General features: G+C 38.8%; 1 protein-coding gene across 1 annotated transcript in view; it reads left to right on the top strand.

Annotated features, from left to right (window-relative positions):
* Window positions 1-21,962, top strand: part of iqsec3a (IQ motif and Sec7 domain ArfGEF 3a) — a 123,779-nt gene that overhangs the window by 91,130 nt on the left and 10,687 nt on the right. The window contains exons 6-12 of the mRNA XM_080886942.1: window positions 3,115-3,237; window positions 6,234-6,400; window positions 10,027-10,166; window positions 14,439-14,564; window positions 16,726-16,825; window positions 17,247-17,405; window positions 21,193-21,285. Coding sequence (XP_080743068.1) covers window positions 3,115-3,237; window positions 6,234-6,400; window positions 10,027-10,166; window positions 14,439-14,564; window positions 16,726-16,825; window positions 17,247-17,405; window positions 21,193-21,285 — 908 coding nt within the window. The remainder of the gene's footprint in view (window positions 1-3,114; window positions 3,238-6,233; window positions 6,401-10,026; window positions 10,167-14,438; window positions 14,565-16,725; window positions 16,826-17,246; window positions 17,406-21,192; window positions 21,286-21,962) is intronic.

The following is a 21,962-nucleotide window of genomic DNA, read 5'->3' on the forward strand; positions in this document are numbered from 1 at the left end:
AGCAAACTAAGTCTCATTCCCTTCACATTTCTTGGTGCATAAACAACAATAGTTAAAGTGTCTCAAGACAATTAAGTCAATTTGTGGTTATAGATTTGGGTGCCAGAAAATGGACACCCCAAGGACTCATTTACTGATAACACGGTGTACTTGTTTAGCATGAAAAATGAGATCTTGTTTTCAGCCTGTCATCTACTCATTGGCTTCTTAAAATATGGCTCCATCTGGCCTTTTATGTCTTTTTATTTTCATATGTATTTGTATGCATACCTGCCATCGCAGCTTTGTAAACATAAAGTACAGTTTAAGTGGCGTTCTGCAGACAGATGTGTCTATTTCTCTCCGAGGCACTGCAAGCGAGTCAACGATAGTGTGTGTTTGTGTTTGTGTTTTATGTGTGCGTGTGTTTTCCCATGCAGATGTGTAATTATGCCAGAGTGTATGGGGAGAGATGTAAGAGGGGAGGAGAGGGCTGATGTACTTAGGCTAAAGAGCATCTCGTCTGACATTACATAAACAAGGAGTGACAGCCAGGGAAGAAGGGAGAGAGAGGTGGTGGAGCGAGGAAGTGAGTCATGAAGAGGGCGATCAGGGTGGTCTGACAGTCGACGAGTTGATAAAGAAGACGATCAATCCAGGCTCACTGCACATAGTATGAGCTTAACTTTTATGAGCCTTTAATTTTTCTCTAAGTGCTATAATTTGTTGACAATATGCACAATTTGACCTGTCTGTTAGTTAGTGCAATTAATAATTACACTTATCTCTATTAATGCAGCATTGAGCAATGAAGGTCAGAAAAAAATTGTGCTGTGCACTCTCTAAAACCATGCATTCTATTTGCTTAGCTGTACATTTAAGCAGAAGGAAAGACTGAAAGATGTAACCAACATTGTAACCATGGAAATGCAGTTGTGTACAGTCTGAAATAACTTAAAAGTGCATCATATATGAAAAAATAGCAACTTTTTGGCTGTAACAGCTTCTTTCTATTTGCTGAAAAAGGAACAGAAACAATGTTTTAATCATGCTTAACATTCAACTGATTAACTGTATATAAATGATAGGCTTAGCTAAGTTTCACCCAAGATTCATTGTTAGGCTTCAGGCTGAACAAATTTGTCTTGGTTTTTTGAAACTAGATGTGACAAGCGAGAAGTTACCTGAGTGAAACCAAACTGTCAACTGAAGAGTAAAACATACCCTGCTTTAGTTTAAATCTTGATTTGATCTGAAACTAGCGACTGAGTCCCGAAATTCATCAGTAAAGTAATTACTGAAGTCACAAAGCATCCTGGAGCCTTTTGACCAGCCAGCTAAGTCTCTGTTCAAATGCCCAAAGGGGACACAAATACACTTTTGACCTGGAGACTCTCGCCTGAGATCACTTAAGTTTTGATGTCACTCACTGTTTATGTTCATTTACACTTGGTTGGTTATGTTGCACCCTGGGAGGACACCAGGGCTTTATTTCTGTGCTTTACAGGAGCATGAAGCAACACACTGCTAAAAAAAACTAGCTTCTCTTGTTAGTCAACAAGAAGAACAAACTTTTCTTTATCTTGTACGGCTTGAATTTCTACATCATTACACACTATTAGTAGCTCTAATGAGCTGACTGGCAGAATTATTTCAAGATTTACTGCAATTAATAATTGGAATTAATATTAATAAAGTTGATAGCAGTGTTGCTGTAAGTAGTGATAGAGATGTACAGTAAATCAGTTAGTAATGCTTTTGCACAATACTGTGCAATTGTTTCTGTGTATGTTGCTTACAAGGAGCCAGACTTATCATTTTTAAGGTAGTCTTTAGAAATAGTTCTCCAGGTTTACTGAAAACTGTCTTACTTTGTAGACTGGCTGCTTTTTAACCCATTTTCAGTCCATTTCTTCTACCCAACCTTTTCCGTAGGAATGCTGTTTTTTTGGTTAAACCACTTAACACTGACTTGTAAATCCATTGGTGTTATGGGTCTTATCAAAACAAATGTTAACATTTGATTGGCGACAGCTTCATTTTCCAGCATGACAATGATCGCAAACACACTGCCACTGCAGTAAAAGCATACATGGTTAGAAAAAACTACACGCATGCACGCACGCACGCACGCAAAGGGGAACGCTATGAGTCGTGGATTGGCCTCCCCAAAGCCTGGACATCAAGAACTGAAGTGATGTTGTCGGTGTGAGCAGAATTTGCTGTTCTCTGCAGTGCTGTGTGTTATACTGTATGTGTATGGCAGGACTGAAGACTCAGCTATCTGATGCTTTTCTGCTGGAGCAGCATGTGTCACAGTCAAGTACTCACCTCATTAACTCCCTTTGTTCACAGTAATCCATCATAATGTAGAGTGTGTCTGTGCATCTCCCTATTTCCCGCAGTACTGCAAGTAGAAAAGATCAGAGGCAAAGGATAATGTCATGACCCCGCTACTTATTTTATTTATTGACGATTTTACTATCAACGCTATCTTTTCTCTTTAAAGCATTTAATCCCTACTACTACTACACTACAACCACTAAGTGTGAGTTAATTAATTAGTTAATCTTGAATTGGTATGGGCAGGATAAATAATTATAATTGTACCTCAATAGGCAACCTAACATCACAGCTAGGAAAACTTTAACCCTGCCCCATGGTATTTCCAAAGTCACCTTCCACTTCAAACCTCATTTCACCTTCAAATTGCCCTTCTTGTATTTATCTCCCGTGAACTCATTGGACAGGATATTTTGCTTTTTTAATTAAAGTAATTAAGTTTGGGTTGTCAGGTAATAGGAGGATTTTCTGCTCTGAGGCATTGTGTGCATATGTGTGTGTATATGTGTGTCTTGGCAGCTGTGGCACGAGAAGATAGCTGGGCCCAGTCTTATCCCTGGTGTCCGTGCGTGGCTAATACCTGCAGTAAGCAAAGTGGTGCTGTGACTGGGAAGCAGATGAGTGAGAGTTTTGCATCCTTTATCTTGGGTGTTCATCCACACGTTCATCCAGCCCACCAGTGAAGGGGCAACCTCTACTCAACCTCTAGTGAATTTGGCTATAAATTGTAATATATTTTCCTATCTCCTATGCTCTTTGCTTATCTCATCGCTGCCTCTCTGTGCTTCACAGTTGTGTGGTGGATGAGATGGATTTCTCAGGCATGGAGCTGGACGAAGCGCTGAGGAAGTTTCAGGCCCACATTCGTGTCCAGGGGGAAGCCCAGAAGGTGGAACGTCTCATCGAGGCCTTCAGGTACTTACAGTACAGCTAGCCTTTAACATAAGTTGTTGTTTTTTTTTAAGAAAATGTTTATCAGTCGGTATGCCCATTAAATTGGGAGCACACCAGCTTCTGTTTCCACAGAGTTACGGCTGCTGGTTTTACATGTAATTATTATCAAGTTTGTTTCATACCTCATCTATCATCTTGGCATTGCAGACTAAGATAAACACTACAATATCCATAAGTCGGTGTGGTCAGGGGAAAAGCAAAGATGTGAATTTGTTGTCTTTTTTTGGGTGAGAAGCAAGGTTAAGAGGGGACAGAAAAACAAGTATATAACAGTTCAGTCAGAGAACTTTTATATTCGTGCATGCAAAGAGACAGGCACACACAAAGCGGAGTAGTCTTGGATTGCCATACATGAACATTAATTGAACATGAAGATTATAACACATTTTACTCTTTCCCTTCTGTGTGGCTGAACTAAAAAATTGACAATCCACTCCTCCATCTGAATAGCGAGGCAATGTATAATTTGTGGCCACAATTTGCAACAGGGTGACAATTTGCGGTGCAGCTGTGGCTCTGTGTGTTAATGCTAACTGTTTGCCATCGCCCCTCTTGAGTAACAACCACCTGCCACAATTGTCAAGGTTCCCAATAGGAAGAAACATGGCTGCATTGTCATAAGCAGTGGGCAGGGAGGTTGGCACTGCTAATGTTTGGACATCAGGCTGGCTCTGCGTGCTATCAGGAGCAGGAGAGAGTAGGAGGGAGGAGGGGCTAAGGAGACAGAGACTAGAAAAGGAAGGGAAGAAGGGGAGAAAAAGGAAGGAGGGAGGATGGTTTATAAATATCCAGCGTTGCATAACCGCCACTGCCTCTCTGTGCCTGCCTTCCCTTGCTCCCAGGCTTTGAAATGCCTCCAAACACACACACACACACACACACACACACACACACACACACACACACACACACACACACACACACACACACACACACACACACACACACACACACACACACAGAAAGAGAGAAGTCTCAAAAGTAAGTGAAGGGGATTTGAAGCAGCAGTGAAAAACAGCGAGGGGAAAAAGTGAAAAACACCCAGTAGCCTCAGTATCTGCTGTGTCAGGGTACTAATGAATGAGCAAATATGAATCATCTCCAAATGCTGCAGATATATTCAGTTTATGTTTTCCTTCCTGTATTACAGTGTGATATCTGTATATATTTACTCACTATGTAATCACTGTGTTATGTATCTGCTCTGTATATTACAGTCTTCATCGATGAAGACCATGCATCTTATATAATTTCGCACTAAAATCCACCCAAGGAGCGCATGATGATGTATTACACCATTCAGGGCAATTTGAAAGAAAAGCTAAATTGCCAAAAACTGACAAATCAATTCAGCGAGAAGCATCATATGTCATTTTACCCTCTCATTTTCGTTTTTTACTTAGTCATTTTTCCATGCCCATCTGTGAAGAGTAACAACATACTCAGAAAGCGACATAAATTGAGGTTTTTCTCACTGCATGGTGCAACATTAGGATTCACAGACAAGGGTGTAATTATTGGTTGCTGACAAGTCATGGTTTTCAGACAGTGAGATGTGAATGAGCATCTGTGTGCCCTGTGATTATCACACTAAAGCAAATACAGTATGCGGGACGCCACAAATACGCAAAACATTTCATTTAAGGCACTCAAACATATATCTAGACATGCACATGTGTAATCATTGAGACTGAGCCCTAGAAAGCACATTCAAAACTGGCACAGAAAGCGTGAAGCTACATGCATGCACGCCTATATAGAACGTGGGTAAGTAGGGGAGGATTATCTACCTTAAAAATTACTCCCAGAATGCAAACTGTTCTAGCAGACTCTTTGTACACACACAGTTATCAACTATGTTGTAGAATAATGCTGATTGCAGTTCGACAATTTATTGGAGTTAAAGAGCACCTTTTCTGTGCTCTTTAACCCCTGATCTTTACTTAAAAATGCTCTGTAGCAGGGGTGATTAATTCATGATTACTGTACATATATATATATATATATATATATATATATATATATATATATATATATATATATATATATATATATATATATATATATATATATATATATTTCAACAGAAAGCCCACAAGGTCTACACACACCTTCTTTTTTTAATCTATATATGCCTTCCATATACATGTTGGATGTTCTTTTCTATTATTCATCACCTAACCATGAAGTTATTCTTGCACCACACCACCTTCTAGGCTTCTAGGAAGACACATATAATGTATGTGTAGGCATCTACAAATCTACACTCCAGCACAACACTTCTTATACTTAGGAAAGTAAATCAAACTGAGCCTTTGCTTGCAGAAAAGGTGCCTAGGTAAGGGATTTCACATTTCAGTATTCAAGTATTTTCTCTTCTGCACAATGACAACCTGCAAAAAATTCATCCAACTAAGCCCGCAAACGTCAGACAGTGATTAACTGCAGAATAGGACTTGACTTTTCAGGATTTTGGGGTGCTTAGTGCAAGTAACAGAGAGGATGAAACACTTAAAAAGAAGGTCAAATCCTTTGTTTTTGTCAGCAACATCACCCTCAGTTTCTAGTGTGATGCATGACCCATATAAGTATTCATTCCAGTGGGAGAAATGAGTTTTAGCAGAGCTCACACAACCTCACCAACGCACTGGTGCTGAGGGGCAGCTTACAGCTTCATGTGAAGCCACCGGCAAAATTAAAGCCATAACTCTCATTTCAGTGTGACACTCTTATGCTAATGTTGTATTTTTAATAGCATGCAGTGTTTTAAAAAGTGTCTCCTGTGTATATTTATATATGTCCTATTTCCTGTCCCACCCTGTGTCATTCCTACATGGATAAACCATCCTTACCCCCAACTTTATTCATTTTACTCCCATTCTATACTATCTTACATAAAACATGTAATGTTTTACTGTTTTCTGTCCCTGTTTTTCCCTTTTCTTTTACACCCACAGTCAGCGGTACTGCATGTGCAACCCGGATGTGGTGCAGCAATTTCACAATCCAGACACCATCTTCATCCTGGCCTTTGCCATCATTCTGCTCAACACCGACATGTACAGCCCGAATATTAAGCCCGACCGGAAGATGCTGTTGGAGGACTTCATAAGGAATTTACGAGGTAAGGGACATCAAGGTCACGTTGAGGTCGCATTACGGCACAGCTTGCATCTGAAGATGAGCATTAAGGGAGTTATAATGACATTAATTACCTGACATAATCAGCTCAAGCCGGTAGGTGAATGTTTTAGGTCGCTTGAGAAGAGGAATGGTGGTTTTTGAGTTGCATAGTTGACAGTGTGGCCTCGTTGTAAATCTAATACTCAGCTTTCTGTGTCCAACCTGATGTCTTTGCAAGGAGGAACAAGGAAGAATTTCCTTCAGACTCAGGATAATGGCCACAAAAAGAAAGTTGACTAAAAAGCACTGGTTTTCTTTTTAGCTTTATGTCGTTAGTACAGTTTATGAATATACTGTGTGTATTGCTTTTGTTTTAATCTTCTTTAATTTGCCATCTTATACTTTGACTATTTTATTATTCTTTTATATCATATTTTTTATTTCTGCTTTGAATTTGGCAGATTTAATCCTCCATACATGCAGCAGTTGCTTGAGAAATGTTTCCATCACCTTGTTGAATCAATGCCATGAAGAATTAAGGCAGTTCCAAAGATAAAAGGGTGTCTAATGCAGTGCAAGCAGGGTGTGCAGATCTAGAACAGTAATCTATAATCTATGCTGTGTTATGTGTTGCACTATGCGTTATATAATATAGCCTATAGAGCAAGGGCATTGAATGAGACAAGCAACATCCCATAAGTTGAGTTACATGCGGCCTAAAATTAAAACAGTCAGAAGGAGATTTTTTTTTTCACGCAAAGTTTGTATTTCTCTAGATGAGAAAGCTGCTAAATCCTCTGCCTCACCAGTAACTTCTGGTACAGATTCCTGTTGTGGAGCCAATCCCACATGACTCAGAAGAACTGAGTGTCCAACAGTTTCAATCAAACCTCCCTGCATAAATTCAGGGGATAAAGATTAGGTTACATTTCTCTTCCTGCCTGATTCGCTTTACACAGTCACTCAGAGCGGCACCGACAGAAAGCACCTGTAAATCTCGTCTCCAGTATGCAGACAGATGCTCATTCGGCAAGCGCTGAGAAAGAGACATGAGCGTCATAGTTTTGCTCTCACTCTGTGCAATCAATCAGAGATTGCCGAGGTCGATGCAGAACAACTTTAATAGATTCATCCAGACTGTTCCTCACAATTAAATTAAGTTGGAAAATCAATTTCAACATCTCATGCAAATTAAGATACGCCACTCTCTCTTGGCCGCTCTATTTGTCTTCTGCTCGTTTTTTTCTTTGTCTCCCTATCCATTCTTCTGTTTTGTTTTGATTTCAGTCACAGTATTACGCTGTCTGTTTATTCATCTGTCTTTACTTGTTTATATTATGTTCCTCCTCTTTTCTCTTCCACTGTGTCTGTCAAACATATTGATGGAAGAAAACATGCAGTTCACTCAGCTAATTGGCTAAGGTGAAAAGCAATTATGGACCAGAAACCAATAGTAATGAAGAACTATAGAACATTCATTATCTCAATTAAAACGGACTGTCAGTGTTAAAGCAATCCACAACAGGGCAACACAATATACACCCGTCTAATTAATCTAGTGACTCAACTCACTGAAAAACTGTAACATCTTAGTTATTGGATTCTTTTCTGTTTTCTCTTTTTTTTGGTGGATGGACTCGTATTTTTAGAGCACATGCATTTCCCTTAAGTTCTTGTAGAGGGCTGGCATTAATCAGTACACCTCATGAAAAGCCAGATTTAAGCTTGAGGATGATGAGCACAAAACAAGATAAAGAGTTGCAAGGGAAACATGAGTAATGTCAGACTCGGACTAAAGGAATTTCAGGAGAGAAATTTAGTTCAGGACTGTGGTCAGTACTGATGTTCGTCCCAGGATATCTGATATAAGAATCACTCATTTAAGCCTCCTAAACTGTTCACTGACTCATCTGTGACATATCTGATATTTAATTCTGGGTGATTAAAATTATGATTACGTGAGCACTCTTCACAAAGAAAAGAGAGAAAGAAAGAAATTAGAGGCTTAGGGTAATAGTGGCCACAAAACAACAACAAGTGCCTCTAATGTGTACTGGTTTGTCTGGATCAGCTTATGGTGTTTACAGTTGCTAAGCAACTGTAAACACTCTAGCCCTTGAGGTTAGCTAGCACATTTCTATTGACAGAGATGATTAACACTGAAAATCTCACCTTCAGTTCTCGTTGAAGAATGTTCATACCCTGTTAACCACATTAACCAAAGTATTTTGTCATTCCGAATCATTTAGCGTTTGTTGTTGTCCTACGGTCTCTATTTACAAAGTGGTGCATTGCTTTCTCTTGCAGAAAAACACTAATAACTTCCTGTCCTGTACTCCTGGAGTCTGGGTCGGGTATGAGTCTACATACTTGCACCTCTCTAAGGCTGTGTTAACAGAATGCTGACATCTTCATGATGATGATAAACCGTAAAAAGTCTGACAAGTCGTTAGCCATTGAACATGTGGTTTTATACCACAGAAAACCTTCCATTTTAAGACATAGTGTGACCAAGATTTACAAAACAGAATTACATTTTTTGATCATCATGACACATAAACTCAGCATTTAAACACTTTAATGCTGGGTTTATGTGTCATGATGATCATATAGTGATCAAGTCAGATAGCTGTTTTCCCATAGACATTTATATGACCAAAAGTAATTTCACTGTCATAACTATCACCATCTGGTAGCCTTTGCATAGAAAGCAGGTCTAAGCTACGTCCACCTTGGCTTTATTTTTTAAAGTGCATTTAAAAAAAAAAAACTACTATTAAAAAAAGTACACATAATGTCATTTCAATCAATTTAATTGTTATTGAGCTACTCCGGATTGGCTCAAAGTGGTTGCTGCTAGCAAGGCTAAAAACACTATTTAAAATCCTAAAAAGTGGCAAAGAAAAAGAGAGAACACGAGACAATTAACAGCAAAAAAAATGCTGCTTATTAATGTGACAGTTTACGCACTTTTCCCTCTGGTCATCTCTTTCTCTCCCCCTGACTCCATTATGTGCAGTGATGTCTCAGCGGTGTCCCCGGGTGCCTCACTGACACCGCCGTCACTTGTGGCAGCTTCATTTTCTCCAAACACATCCTGCCCCATTGAAGGTTCAATGTACCACACAGTGCGGTGCAGCTGTATCGATATAATGGGGAGCATCTCGAGGGCAACCTTTCAGCCTAATGACATGCAGCTTTACCTGCTCCAAAATGTCACGGCCTTGAACTGCACTGTGTTCCAGACAGAAAATCTTCCAAGAGATGAGGCTGGGTCTTAACCTTTCGCTTGCCAATTAACCTCCTTTCACGGGGCTTTCTGTCATTACTTAATGGAGACGATGAAAGGAAAAAAGAAAGCGTCAGAAGGACACATGAGGGGACAGAGCGAGGAAGCGCTATTCATTTTTCCAATTTTTGCACAAATCAAATGAAGAAGCAGAACAAAGAAATGTAGCATGCACACAAAGTAGTTGCATTTTTTGCTATTTATAATTATGCCAGCGTAGACACACTTTTTGTTCATCTGCCACTGTTAAAAAAAAAGCAATGACTCCATATCCTGTAAAGCAACCGTGTTGTAAAGCGTGTGTGTATTTATGAGTAATCAGCCTCTTCCTGTCTTAGGTGTGGATGATGGAGCAGATATCCCCAGAGACATGGTGGTGGGAATCTATGAAAGAATACAACAGAGAGAGCTGCGCTCCAACGAAGACCATGTCACCTACGTTTCCAAGGTTGAGCAGTCCATCGTAGGCATGAAAACAGTAAGGACACACTAATATATCTGAGAACGCTTGCTATAGATTCTGTTTTTTTTTTAGTTGGATTAATTCTCTCAAAGATGAGTGACTTTACACAAAAATGACACATAATGTAGTCACTGAACTGATTGCCAAATGTGAATATGACTGCGTACGCACACAGAAAGACACACTTGTTAACTCTATGCCAAGTCACTCGCTCATTAGTCAAGCTCTTATCACTATCACCTAGCCTTAGTGGCTTTAACAGAGCACATTTATTAGTCATTAAATGTCTCATCAGCAGCTCAATCATTACCTCAGGTCATTACGCGAGCTAGATACATCATTAACCACCGCTATCATTAGACTCATTTTTTTAACAGTTTAAGGTTAAAAGACTTTAATGCAACCTCATTGCACATGAACTGAAATATGTATTTGAACATAACTCTGGAGGTTCTTTAGTTAAAACTCAACTTCAGAGACACTTGGTACAGTTTTGTCTGTTTCAGACTGAACACGTCTGAAGGCAGTAGACCTGGCAGACAGAAAGGCAGTCTTTAGCTTTATAACTGACTAATTACACTGATTCATATAGGAATGTACTGTCTGTGCTGGCTTGTAACACTGGAAGGTTTTTTTTTTTAAAAGCTGCAACAATAAAGAGACTTCTGTTTGAATCCGATCAAAGCTGAAGGCCTCCCTGTCTTATTTTTTTAATGAAATGTAGACAAGACAGACAGATTTTTCCTCATGTATGCTTGGTTATTCAACACTTCAAACATTGCACCCAAATACTAGAGTTAACTTGAGATATTCCTTCAAAAGTAAATTCAGGTTCAGTTTATTCCAAGTGAAGTCTCGACATAGCATTGGGCATGCTAGCAGTTTGGTTTAGCGGTTTAGTCCCAACTGAAATATTGTAGCATGCCTCATGAAATTTATCAGACATATTTCTGGAGCTGCTGTCCAGTCAAAAAGGGTGGCAGCGAAACTAAGAACCTGCAGATGTAGTTCCCAAGCTCTGCTTTGTAATCACTTGTATTAGCAAAAGTTAGCATGCTACTGTGAGGAGTAAAGTTGTAAAGATTTGACCTGCTCAATGTTACCATGTTGCATTAGTACAGTCATGGCAAAAATAAAATACACCCTTTTTCAATTCTTTATGCATATAAGTATAAAATAAAATAAAAATGTCCTCACCAGGTCTGAAAATGATCTATAATAAAGAGAGTGCTAGTCAGTTGGTTTGAGGTGTTTGTGCTGATATTCTGTGTTTAGTTTTCACCAGACATGGTGATATGCATTATGGCCAAACATCTCCACTTTGGTGTTGTATGTTTAAAGGCAACCAGATATCATGCTGGTCCACCGTGTCATTATACACTTTTTATTGAATTGTTAAAAGGACACAAATGCAGAAGTTGCAGTAAGCTGTAGTAAAAGCAGAGGGAAATATTTAATTTCAAGCCAACATGAAAATAATCAGAAGAAAGCATTTAAACAGACATTATTAACAAATTTACATGTGTGTATATATATATTAGCCACTTAGTTAAATTGTTTCTGATCACTGAGGACCCTGGAAGGCACTGCATATGTTTTTTGCCTTTATTATCTCCCCCTGGTGGTAATGCAACTTCTGCATGCAGTTATGCAACTTCTGCATGTGTGTCCGTTTCACATTTTGAAGAGGCAAAGCATGAAATAGACACAATGTACTGTCTATAGATTTGTTTAAATGCATCTCTGCAAACTAAAGCCATGCTGCCATGTTCTCTTTAGAGAGTAAAGGTAGCCCTTCAATATAAGATATACTTGTTCTCTCTTTTTCGAATTGTTTTGCCCTAAACTTTAACATTTAACATGCTAACTGAAGCCTGTAGCTCTTGGCGTTTTGCAGTTTCTTTGAGCAGTTTCTCTCTTGCATGGTCTGATCTTTGGTAATGGATGAATTTTTTTAGTATGTCCAACTCTGGGAACATTAAACGCTGTCTTGAATGTTTTTCACTTGTGAATAATCTTTCTCACTGTAGAGTTCAATTTGCATGAAAATGGCCTTATAATCCTTCCCAGATTGATGGACAGCAACACTTGTTTCTTTAAGAACTTTCTTAAATTTCTTCCTTGGCATGTTAAAACACACCTGAATGCTCCAGACCAGCAAACTGCCAATGCTCTGGTTTTATAGATGTGCTTACACATCTGTTTTGATTATGTCCTGATAAAAAAATGTCCAACTTTCTTGGTGCATCCATGTCACAAAAGGAAATGAGTGAGTCTTCATGTTTTAATTAATTTTAAATTCAACACCAATTATAGCAGTTGCTTCCAAATGACATTGACTTTGAAAGTATTCCGTCCACCTTTTTATCCCGGCTTACGCCTTTAAGTGTCTCTTAGTGATCGATGAGTAGCCATAGGATGACAGAGGGAGTGCTGTCAAAGCCACAACAATGATGGATTGTTGTGATAGGAAGTGACTGTTGCTGCCAATGGCGGCCGTCTGCTATAAAAAGAGCGAGTCTTAAATAAAGTTTCTTCTATTGAAATAATAACCCAGCCAACAGTCTCTGTACTTTGAATTCTAAACGCCTTATCTACTATTACTCCAGAAGGAAGTGGCACACAAATATGATGAATTTTTCTGTATCGCTAGTAAATAATTGATGATTTGATGAAAGCCGTATTAGAGCCTTTGATGAATGAGATGAGGTAGCTTTATATCTAAACATGTGAATATTTTTTTATATTTGTTTTTATTTTATTTTTTTATTTGAAGTCAATCATTTGCCTATAAATATATTGGCATCTCTTGTCAAGCTGTTTCTTAATAATACTTTTTTTTTTTTTTTTTGAATGAGCAGGAGGCATTTCAGGCTAATGATGTCTTTACATGTTTCTGACATTAGTATAATGAGAAAGCGGGCTGGCTGTGGAAGGCTGGGCTCGAGTCGGTATACCCTGCAGTGATGAGAGAGCAGGAGAAAAGGAGACAGAGGCTATGTGTGTACTCCATGCATTGGAAATTATTCTCTCAGAGCAGAGGGAAGGAAACTTTGAAATGCACACAGGGAAAATTGCACAGGGGCTGTGTATATTTGTGTTTTACCCTGAAGAGGGATCAACTCCACATCTACTCTGCTGCTTTTTGGATTTTTGCAGAACACAGAAAGCTGGACCAGACAAGGCAGAGACAAGTGTGTGTGAAAGGGTGACAACATGATTAGATCAGTCCTCCGAAGGCAGTCTGTTTTCTTTCGGGTTTTTTTGGGGTTTTTTGTTTCTTTTTTTTTTGGGGGGGGGGGGGGGTTGCAGTGTAATCTGCTTAAACTTGAAAAAGCACCTTAGTTGAAGAGGAGATACCAAATGTTTTCAGACAAAAGGAGCATTTTCTGAATTAAAAAAAAAACACACCTGTAAGCACAGGCCTGCCCTCTATGCTAATAGAGTTTTGTCTTATGTAGGATCCAGTAACTAAACAGCAAGAAGTACATTGCAGAAATAAAACTAACAGGATTTGGCAACAACTCGTATTTTTCTTTTTTCTTTTTGTACAAGCAGCCTGTGGCAAAACATCCCTCTTTGAGGACTACCACAGCTACTAGAATCGAGCAGAACAACCATCACTGTAGGAACACAAATGCTCGAAATATGACATTTGGAACACAGAAAGTGAATCTTCCTCTTGTCTTCTTCATCTTTTATTTTTAAGAAACCTGTTATAATCCCACTAGCAATAAAAAGCAGTTTTGTTTGGACTGGTGCAAAGACGCCAACAGCTCGCTCTCACAAACAATGCATTGCAAAGATATGCGCTAGATAAGAAAACATACAAAATATATTTGCTTTTGGTGTTTTGTTTTATTTTATTGTCATATTAAGCCGGGATTCGTCTTTGCCAAGAGGGAACACTGAACATCAGACAGACCAAACCTAAGTAAAGAATCCTAAAATGTAAACCTGGATTTGTAGAAATGTTCTCCTCAAGAGGGCACAGATTTTGTTCTTAAGCTTTATAACCATTCTCTCTCTTAGCTGTTGCTATAAATTACCATTTTAAAGTACTCTTAAGACTAAGAAATAAGTGTCCATGTCACACTAAGTTGTCTCATTTTGTGCTTAATGGAGTTTTTTCTACTGCACCAGTCTTGTATCTCCTAGCTTTGGGAGGAAATGTTGATTTAGGTTTTTTACTTCTCTTTTTCTGGATTTTTGAATTATTTTAAAGCATCCCATCAATGTCTGTAATATGATTTTTGAGGCTGGGTCTCCCTTTGTGTTCATATTCAGGTTCTCTCCGTCCCTCATAGAAGACTAGTGTGCTGTAGTCGACTTTTTGAGGTGACAGACGTCAACAAGGCCCAAAAACAAGCAGCACACCAGCGAGAAGTCTTCCTCTTCAATGATCTCCTTGTGGTAAGTAGACGAAAAGCCTTACACTTTATTAAATTGACAATCATTATGAGATATTCAGTATAAAAATACTGTTTTCATCCTGAGAGTTTCTTTTTCCTTCTTCTGCACACAATCACACTTTGAAGTTGCTTATTTAGTTATGACAGCTGCAGTCCAACAATTCTTACTTTGGGTCCAGCTTTTCGCAGTGCTTGTCCTTTTTATGTTATTTCATAACTCTGGCATCTCCAGGCATTTCTTTTAATTATAGTAAGCAAATAATAATAATCAAAGATCTGTCCTCTACAGAGCTGCTTTAAAGGATGGTAATATAGTTTCATTTCACTTGAGGACAGCACAGATTAGCTGCTCATTTGATCCAAAGTTATATAGATGTGGGAATTATCAAAGGTTTAAATGTTGGACATAATGTTCTCATTAAGAGGCGCATAGGAGTTATCTATCCAATGTATTTAACTGACCTCATAATTATGTCAAATGCCACAACATACAGGAAAGGCAAAAAGCAGCATAGCCATATTACTTCACTTTCTATGGAGGCATAAAAGTAATTGGGACCTGCAGGAGAGGTTGTTAAAACTCAAATTTGAAGTAAAAGACTAAATGGTAAATGGCCTGTATTTATATAGCGCTTTACTAGTCCCTAAGGACCCCAAAGCGCTTTACATATCCAGTCATCCACCCATTCACACACACATTCACACACTGGTGATGGCAAGCTACATTGTAGCCACAGCCGCCCTGGGGCGCACTGACAGAGGCGAGGCTGCCGGACACTGGCGCCACCGGGCCCTCTGACCACCACCAGTAGGCAACGGGTGAAGTGTCTTGCCCAAGGACACAACGACCGAGACTGTCCGAGCCGGGGCTCGAACCGGCAACCTTCCGATTACAAGGCGAACTCCCAACTCTTGAGCCACGATCGCCCCTAAAGAAGCTATTGTCCAACATCACAGTGCAATTCTGTTCATTTGGCACTAAAAGTTAGCGGAGCGATATATTTCGCAAGGATGTCTTCTCGTGACAGCTTTGAAAGCGGGACAGAAGTTGTCTTTGAAAATTTTTCACTACGGGATGAAAGTGAAGGGGACTTCTCTTTGAATTTGGCCCCTGTTACAGCAGCTTGAAAATGTCAAGAAGTGTTTAAAGTGCCAATGTGATGTATTGGTTTAATACGCCTTTCCTGGTAAATTATGCCTCACAGTAGTGCTGGAAAACAGATATGCCTCATCTTTCTCTATCTGGAAGGTCATTCAGTGGAAAAAAAAGGAGCTCCATAACAGCCACGATATATCCTGATATAAGCACTGGCGCGCAATCTGAAACACTTGGAAGGTTGTAGTGTACATTAGTATTGACTATCCGCTCTCGATGTTGTCACGGCGGGGTGCGCCAGTGTGTTTTTTGAAACAGGACCCAAAAGCAGATGTGGTCGAGGAGTTGCAGGTTTAAACAGAAAGCGATCCTTTATTTGGATGATAGCAGGAGTTAAACATGGAACCCTAAGCAAACTAAAAAACACTAAGAAACAAACACTATGAAGTTCTATGACTAAAACAATGGTGGGGATAACAGACGACCTGACAATGACATTCAGAAAACAGAGGACTTAAATACACACGAGGCGATCAGGGGAAGTGGAGACACACGAGGAAACAGCTGACTTGGATATACATAATGATGCACAGGAAAGAGTAAAACTAACCACATGAACACAGAACACAAGACCCTTTTCAAAATAAAACAGGAAACATGCAGACTTAGACACGACAACACAAGCTTAACAGGCCTAACACACATGACAGACTAGACAAGGAACCAAACACAGAAACCAACGAGACAGATGATAAACAATCACTAACCTAAACCTCCACTGACCCCTAAATAAGAACAATACAAACTTATAACCAAACTAACATGAAAGCTTCAAAAATTACAAAATAAAACACAAAATGCTGGGTCAGAGACCCAGCCTGTGACAGATGTTTTTAAATGCTCAAATAGTTTGTTCTTTCGCAACTGCCTTTTATGTTGTTATGCGATATGGAAATCTCTGGCAAGATTTTTGGAAGTGTTCAGAACATGGAACAAGGAATTAAATAGGCAGTTCTGTCATTCAAACATTTTACTACAAGGCTCATGATGTTGTTTATTTCTACAGATCTTGAAGCTTTGTCCAAAGAAGAAGAGCTCCGCGGCCTACACTTTCTGCAAAGCCATGGGACTACTTGGCATGCAGTTTCACCTTTTTGAAAATGAATGTAAGTCACAATGCTGGTATGAAAAAAAATCCCCTCTTGATATCTCCTTAAGTCATTGCTAAAATCTACCATTTCCAAGCTTGCACAGAGAAAAAAATATCTGTCGAAATTCGAAGCGAACAAGGACTGTATAATTTGTTGCTTTATCTTAAAGGGCTTATTTTAAGCACAATAGTCTTTTTATTTTTTTCTGACAGCATCAAACTATTATCGGTTTTATTCCAATCTTGCATTTCAATTTCTGGAAATGTCATTCTCCCAGTCCCATTCAATACATGCTGCATGACATTTTTGCAAGCAAGCCCAAGTTTGCAGCTCAGAGTGACCTTTAGAAGTCTTTTTATGATCACACTTGTAACTAAGACACCCAGGAAAGTAGTTTAGATATGCCTTTCACTCAACAGTTTAATGTACTCCGCAGACTACCCCCATGGAATCACCATCCTCTCACCATTCGGATCAGACAAGAAGCAGGTATTAAACTTCTGTGCTCAAAGTGCCGAGGAGCTGCTCAAGTTTGTGGAAGACCTAAAGGAATCAATCGCAGAAGTGACGGAGATGGAACAGATACGCATCGAGTGTGAGAATCTTTCTAAATTGTCCATATCAAATTATAGAATTGATATAATTTGACAACAATAATTGTTGTTTTTACTTGGAATGATGTTGAGCGTTTGAGTATAATCGTCAACTTTGTGTCTATTCCTTTTGTAGCAATACTCCCTACAACTGAAGAAGGGTCAAATGCTATTACATTTTGCACCAAATCAATAATGTCATATCTTGGGGTGTTAGAGATCTTCTTAGATGTGAGAATCAATATGTCTTTTTTTTCATTTTTCTTTTTTCTTTTTGGTATTATGCGCAAACTACTTGTCTGTGTCCCATCTGTGTGGTTTCAGACTGAGTTTTGAAAGAAAAAAAAACCTTCTGATGCACTGCAGCTCAAGCACACTGCAGGGGGGCAATGATACGGAGGTGAAAATAGGTCAGGGCTCCTCAAAGCAGCCAGGCATCTGACTTGCTCGGACTTGTGCGCGCCTGAAATTCTCTAGACAATGAGTCACTGCAACACATGGACAACCTAAGTGTGTCTGCAGCCTAGCTTCTGCCAGTGGGCTTCAAAGAGAGGATTCCTGCTGGGTTTTGATGCAGTTGCCTTACCCTCGATAGAGCGGGAGGCCCTGCAGTCAAGGGGGAGCAGGCAACAACATACGGAGATAGGCAGGTGTTGACAGAAGGAAATTATTTTTCTCTTGGAGCTGTGTAAAGGCTGGAATAACTTGTGCTAAAACATAAGAGAGTGGATGTTGGGACACATTTATTATATTTGCAAAGGCAAACTTTTTTCTCAGGTGGTGATAGATAAACATTTTGAAAACAAGGAAGAGCTGTCACCTGAACAGACAAACTTCCCATCGTTTTCCTCCAAGGGGCTTGATTTTGTCAGCAGATTAGTAAACAGGCCTGCGGCAAGCTCACTTCTGTTTCGAGTTTCCCTCTTTGAATTTCTTTCCCCTCTCGCTGCTGTTTTTAATAAAGGTAAATTAAATATTGTCGTAATTCTTTGCCACCACAGAATTTCTTAGTTTCGCCACAGTTTAAACCAAATTACTGTACACAGAATTTTAAGCCCGAGCTAATAGTTACACCGACTGAGCGTGCCAGTGCAACAGCATTAAGCATGCAGGCTTATTATTCTTCAGATTTTTGCTGCTTCTTCTTCTTCTCATTATTATTCTTACTGATTGGCATTAAAGCTCACTATTTATTAGCTGTCAGATTTTATCTTCTTATTATTATTATTGCTATTATTATTCCACCTAACATTTTGACATCCTTCAGCTTTGAGAACCTCCCACAGAAGTTATACCAAGATCCACAGCTCCAGTGAGAATAGTGGGCTCTGGCTTTTGATACCAATTTGTCATATAGATTTCCATATTTATAATTCAAAGTTTTTTTGGATTACAAGGCTTTGGATTTCTTTCCACAGGAGCAATTTAAGTTTCATAAAGAATTAGATTTAAAACAGAACAGTGTAGAGATATCGCCTAGAAAATACTTACTTTCACAAATGCCATTAAAGCCCAGCCTTTTCCCACCACCTTGCTTATAGCCAATAAATATAAAACAGGTTTTGGAATTTCACAATAAAATGTGAAACTTTTGTATTTTATACTTGGGAAGTCTCTGGCACTCGTGATGAATCAATTTTTCCGATATCACTTGTAACTTTTCTTCAAGACCCACTTCCATTGTTTCTCTCAGTTGTTTGGACAGTAGGCTCACACCTCCTGTTCTTTTTACAAGCTTTAGTCACCATAGCAACTGGTGACTGGTGTCACCCTTTCTCTCAATTTAAAACTCATCATGGCTGATCCAGTGGGGATCGGTGTGTCCTGTTTTTATTGATGCTTTGATGCAATTCATCACAACTGTTGTTCACTGTAAGATCAATTTTAGTCAAAGTATTATTGACTGACAGGTTTTACAGGAATTTTGCTAGACTTTCAAATGAAAAACTGCTTATCAGGGCTTGTAAATACCACTGGATTTTCAGGACTTTCAAAACGAAAGCTCAAAAGGGATAAAAAAAAAAAGGTAGCGGCTGCATTAGTGGTTCCTGTTATGACCACTATTATATAAACAAAATGAATTTACATGTTCTGTTCTTTCAAAATGAAATCCACTTCATAATAAAAATGACATTTGAACACTTTTCCAATAGTCCGATTCATACTCTGCATGTTTTTTTACCTTTCCAATAATTTTAGCCAAATTATACTTGACTGTCAAAATAAAACCTTAAAAAATATTAAAGCTGACTTTCAAGGCTTATAAAACATGACAGTTTTTATATATAATTCATTATCCTGAGGCTCCCTGAGTAGCTCAATTTATACCTACTGCTGTGGCCTTTAAAAATAAAATGTCCCTGATATCTTTTCACTGTCTCTTTATCTAGCTAGAGGTACTTACATTAAGCTCCCAATACTTTTGCAACATCCAGAAAAAAAATTCTTATTATCTGATGGTTCATCATAAATCATCATCCTGTTACATCCTGTTAACTGCTGACAACTCAAATGGCAGCAGGTACATTAGCACACTCAAAATTTCTTTTTCTTTTTTTCTTTTTTTTTTTTAGTTTTAGCTTTTTCTTACTTATACTCACCAACCACCTTCGGTACATCTTAGGTACACAGATATATATCAAGCCAAACAAGTTGCAACTCAATACGTGCAGATGTGGTGAAGATGACAGAGGTCAGAGGAGAGGCAACAGTAACTTGTTACAATCAAGGTATCCAAAAGAGCATTTCTGAATGCACAACACCCCCCTTAAAGCAAATTGGCAAAAGCAGCAAAACTATTAACAGCTGTTTGGCTAACAGCAAATTATTATTAAAGACAGTGAGAGATTGTTAACTATAGTATCTTCTCAATGCATGCTGCTAGGCACTGTTGAGATGTTGTTATGCCAGGCATGCATTCGCCTAAAACAGCTGGGCTTAAGTTTGGTTGGTCCAACTGCTGTACAGTCAATACTGAGACTGGTCTTTCCAGGGTTTAACTAAAGTTACACAGATCACTGACATTGATAACAGGGAATAGTCCTGCGTGTTAATCCAACTTTACATTATGGACATTTTCCCTCTTTAATACGGAAAAGTGCATATTAAAATCATAATGCTTTGGTAATGAGCCATAGTGTTTTAATAATGTTTAGTAATGAAAAAAAAAACATAATTATAGCCACTATAATAATTTTATTGAAAGTACAACTACATTTCAAACCAAGCAATCGTTTTATTGTTGGATTTTTCATCAGTCATGGTAGATGTTGTATTGCACATGTGACTTTACAAGAAACATCCAAGTAAATTACTGATTCAGTTCAAATAAAGACTGTTATTTATATTTTTAGTTTTCTATCGATGGAACTTGAGCTTACTTTTTTTCCCCCCTTTCCGTTTATCTCTTAGTCTCAGAATGCGGACATGTTGTACCGCACCCTCAAAGTCTCACCTGGCAGTTTTGTGGCTCAGCATCAAAATTAGAATGCAGTGTTGTGTTGGAAACAAAACAACATTTAGTCATGATGATTGGAAATGACATGCAATTACCATCAAGTGTGAAGTTTAATTAGCGAGATGAAGAGGTGTGTGTTGAGACTGGAGAAGAGAGTGGGTGGGAGAAATGTGCATGAGTGTGTATGTGTGTGTGCTCGCTTTTGAAGGAAAAACATTTCCTGGTTAATTTTGTTGCTCTTACCCATCATCATCCACCAATCTATCAACTTCCTTTCTCTCTCTGTCATGGTGATTATGAGGATGATCATTTTTGTTTTCTGCTCTCTGCAGGGGAGCTGGAAAAGCAGCAGGGAGCCAAGACACACTCGGTAAAGAACAACGGCACACAGCTAGAGCTTCGCGGTAAACAGGGCTCCCCATCAGGTGTGTGTGTGTGTGTGTGTGTGTGTGTGTGTGTGTGTGTGTGTGTGTGCATACTGTTGCTTATTGAATCCCACTGGAGAGACACCAACTGCGCTGTTAATTTGTTTACCTGCTGCTGTTTTTATGAACTTGATCATATCTTCAAAAACTAGGCACTACCTGTAGCATTTAACATCAAGAACACTGTGTAATTTAAGATGTGTACAATGCTTGTAAAGACTGTAAATGCGCAAAAATCACCTTTAGCTAAGCCTCGCCTAGTTTCAGGTGTAGTTACTAGTCCTCCAAAGTCACATGAAATGGGGTATAGTCTTTCAAACAATGTCTTTCTCAAAGTAAACTAAACTGGGCTTCTCACTTCTACTTCTCTCTTTCACAGCTTACTAGTTGTTATGAAACTGTCTCATTTTAAAAAGAGAACCAGGTGAAAGGGTCTTAGAGCTACACTTAATGAATACAAGCTCAATAAATGAGAATTCAAATTAGATTTTTTTGTGTAACAGGGCTTTTTCTCCCCCCCTTGATCGTGAAAGAATGAAATATTCATAGTACTCACAATACTTTCTACACCATATTATGAATTACACTCAATGGCCTCTTCATTAGATATATCTGATCAACACCTTGCTAGCACAATTATCTAATCAGCCAATCACATGGCAGCAACTCAACTCAAT

The sequence above is a fragment of the Rhamphochromis sp. 'chilingali' genome, assembly GCF_963969265.1.
Source record: "Rhamphochromis sp. 'chilingali' genome assembly, chromosome: 7".
NCBI classification, from domain to species: domain Eukaryota; kingdom Metazoa; phylum Chordata; class Actinopteri; order Cichliformes; family Cichlidae; genus Rhamphochromis; species Rhamphochromis sp. 'chilingali'.